Raw genomic sequence first — 2,882 nt, 5'->3', positions numbered from 1 at the left:
AGGAACTATATTTGACAACCATTCCGTATATCTGGTTGTTCTGATGAATTTTGCTTTTAATAATCGCTCAATTTCCTTCTTTATTTTAGGGATGACATTAGGGACAAATCTTCTTGGGGGCTATTTATGAGGTTTATAGTTCGGCCTAGTTGGTAATTTATGCTCTGCTAATTGTCTATCTAAACCGGGCATTTCATCATATTCGCATGCGAAACAATCAATATATTCTTTAAGTAGAGCAATAAGTTTAATTCTAACCTCTATGTCGAGCAGTCTACTGATAAAGGTAGGCCGATGCTGTCATTCTTGTCCCAGCTCCACTTCTAGTAATGGGTCTTGAGCTTTAGCGAATCCTTGCTTTTTTGACTCCTCCATGGTACCCTCTAAGTTTATTTCATTTGCAACGTTGCCTTTATTCAGGCAATCTATCCCGCATATGTTTGTCAGTCTTTCTTCCATTTGATGAACCATGAGCCTCGCTCTAAATTTTTGTACTGCAGACTGCCTTTTTTGTGCCATACGTTCTTCTTCTTCATTTTCTTGATAGTAAGCCATTAATCTGGCTCTGGTGGCCGTTACTGCGGCCTACTTTGTAATTTGGTTTTCTAACATTGAAAAACATTAGCAGTTGCTAGAACTGGGTGTGAAAAGGTTGCTCCATTTATGGCCAATTTGGACCGAATTTGCGGGCAAATTAATATACCATGAGAGTGCTGTGCCCGATGGCGAGCTAGCAAACATCCTGAGTTTGTGATAATCTGATACCTCTCCACACTAAAGTGTGAATCGTCCTATATGTTCTATCGTAGAAACTTCTCTTGACCCATTGTATAACATGAATTTAGGTATCGTAAATCCTCTAGGAAAAGTATACATTTGGTCGATCCAATCAGGATAGGGTTTTCTATACGTAGGGCGAAGGATTGGCCATAGTCCTAATCCGATTTGTTCCTAATGGATTTCGATCACTTGTTCCCTAATATTATCTTGGTTATATGGGACACCACTAGGTGGATTTGGTAGCACGCCTTGATTTTGATTCACTACATGACCTAGATGAATATTAACACCATTGAAACCCTGACCATTATTATTCTGGCCGATTCCCAATATATTATTATTCTATCCCTGGCGTGGGCCGTTATTATTCTGGTAATTCACTGGGCCATAATTATTGTGGCCGAATCCTGAACCACGATTGTGTTGACCATAATAATTTTGACCAAATGCTTGGCCATGATTGCCCGGCCGAGTTCCTGGCCAAGATTATTCTAGCCATAGCCAAGATTATTCTAACCATAATGATTTTGACCATAGCTTTGATCGCCATTATTCCTAATAGTTTGACTATTCTTAGCTTGGCCATCTCCAATTTGGCAAGCTATGTTCTGTCCATCTCTAGATTGTCCAACTCCAATTTGGTCAACGCCAATTTGGTCAACGCCAACATGGCTACCCCCAACTTGTCCAATCTGACTAGCTAGACCTTAACTAACTATATTTTGGTAAGTCGAATTTTGACCAACTCCTGTTTGCTTATTCCCATACAGGTTAGTCACAATTTGGCCAAGTCTAGCCACAAGATCTATTACATTTTGACTCATACTAGTAATAGTTTGGCCAATAGCAGCCTGATTACTAGTTTGACCATGTTTAAATAGAACACTAGATGCATTTGGTGGGATAGATCCTATAGGAGAGTCTAAGTCTCTGTTTTGATAACTTATACCCCAATACTCCCCAAAGGTATATTCTGGGCAAATATATTGAACACATTCACTAGTTTAACCACCCTTTCATTTAATGTACTTAGATGTTTGGCTAATCCATCGAAATTCACAGCATTATTATGAATTATTCTCTCAACATTATGCAAATTCTGGGTACGTACCTATTCAAACACATCATTGGTTGTATCACTGAGGAGGCAATGGATCGCTCCTGGATTGAGCGCTTGCATGTTCTCATATCGACTCTCCTCACGTTCTTTAGTAGTACCCGTAGCTTCGGTGCTTGATTTCACAGACATCTCTTGCTTCTTACACCAATTTGTCCCACCAGGTGTGCCAATTTGTTTGCGACGGAATTTGAGTGTTGCAAACAAATAAGATCGAACGATGTATGCAAGAACAAAGTCCCAAAAAGGCGCACAAACGCAAGATAGAGGGTGGCCTCAAAGGGGTGCAAGCACACGAGGAAGCAAATGAAAAATGGCTAATTTTGCAAATTACAAAAGATGTTATTAATTATAACCCTAATAAGTGCTATTATGGCATGAAAAATGACTATCTAGTTTTGGTCAGTTTTTTCTTCATAACAAAGCCCTTTCTAGGACAACAAAATACATGTTGAAATAGAACGATTTGGAAGTAAACACGGATCTTAAATGGTAATTATTGAGTGTGAAGGTAAACTCTATGTCTGATACTTTTGTTTCCGAAACTGCTATCCAAACATGAGACAATATTATCTGGTGATTGGACGAGTCTGGAGCTATGAAATGTAGGAGCTTGATAAAGGCATAGGCGATCGAGCGACTGCTGGAGTTGATCGATCAGTTGTATGCTATCAAGACAATAGTAGAGGCTGTCCGGATAGGTCTGATAAAAAATAAAAACAAGTGTACTACCTTCTGTACAGGTTAAGTTGCTCTCCGAATAGGTTTCGGGACCTGCGTACCTAATATAAATACTTGTCATGTTTATTAGGGTTATGTTAATTTGTTATGATTTGATTCCTTCAAAATAGTGAGAGAGTGGTGCTAGCCCTTGTAGGGTGAGAGTTATTGGTTTTTGTATTCTTGATTCATGATCCAGTGAAGCCTAGCAACAAAGTAGACGTAGCATGTTAGATCGAATCCATCGGGTGAACCAATATAAATC

The 2,882-nt window shown here is 39.2% G+C and overlaps 1 protein-coding gene across 1 annotated transcript; it reads right to left on the bottom strand.

Annotated features, from left to right (window-relative positions):
- Positions 1–1,122: 1,122 nt before the first annotated feature.
- LOC119998579 (RNA-binding protein 3-like) lies at positions 1,123–2,029 on the bottom strand. The gene is made up of 4 exons (XM_038845925.1): positions 1,999–2,029; positions 1,607–1,753; positions 1,298–1,486; positions 1,123–1,256 (listed from the first exon to the last, which is right to left on the bottom strand). Exons 1-4 carry the CDS (start codon positions 2,027–2,029, stop codon positions 1,123–1,125), a joined length of 501 nt encoding a protein of 166 aa, XP_038701853.1.
- Between the last annotated feature and the right edge of the window lie 853 nt (positions 2,030–2,882).

This window comes from Tripterygium wilfordii, chromosome 5 (assembly GCF_013401445.1).
Source record: "Tripterygium wilfordii isolate XIE 37 chromosome 5, ASM1340144v1, whole genome shotgun sequence".
Taxonomy (NCBI): domain Eukaryota; kingdom Viridiplantae; phylum Streptophyta; class Magnoliopsida; order Celastrales; family Celastraceae; genus Tripterygium; species Tripterygium wilfordii.
This window is presented reverse-complemented; position numbering and strand designations above follow the sequence as displayed.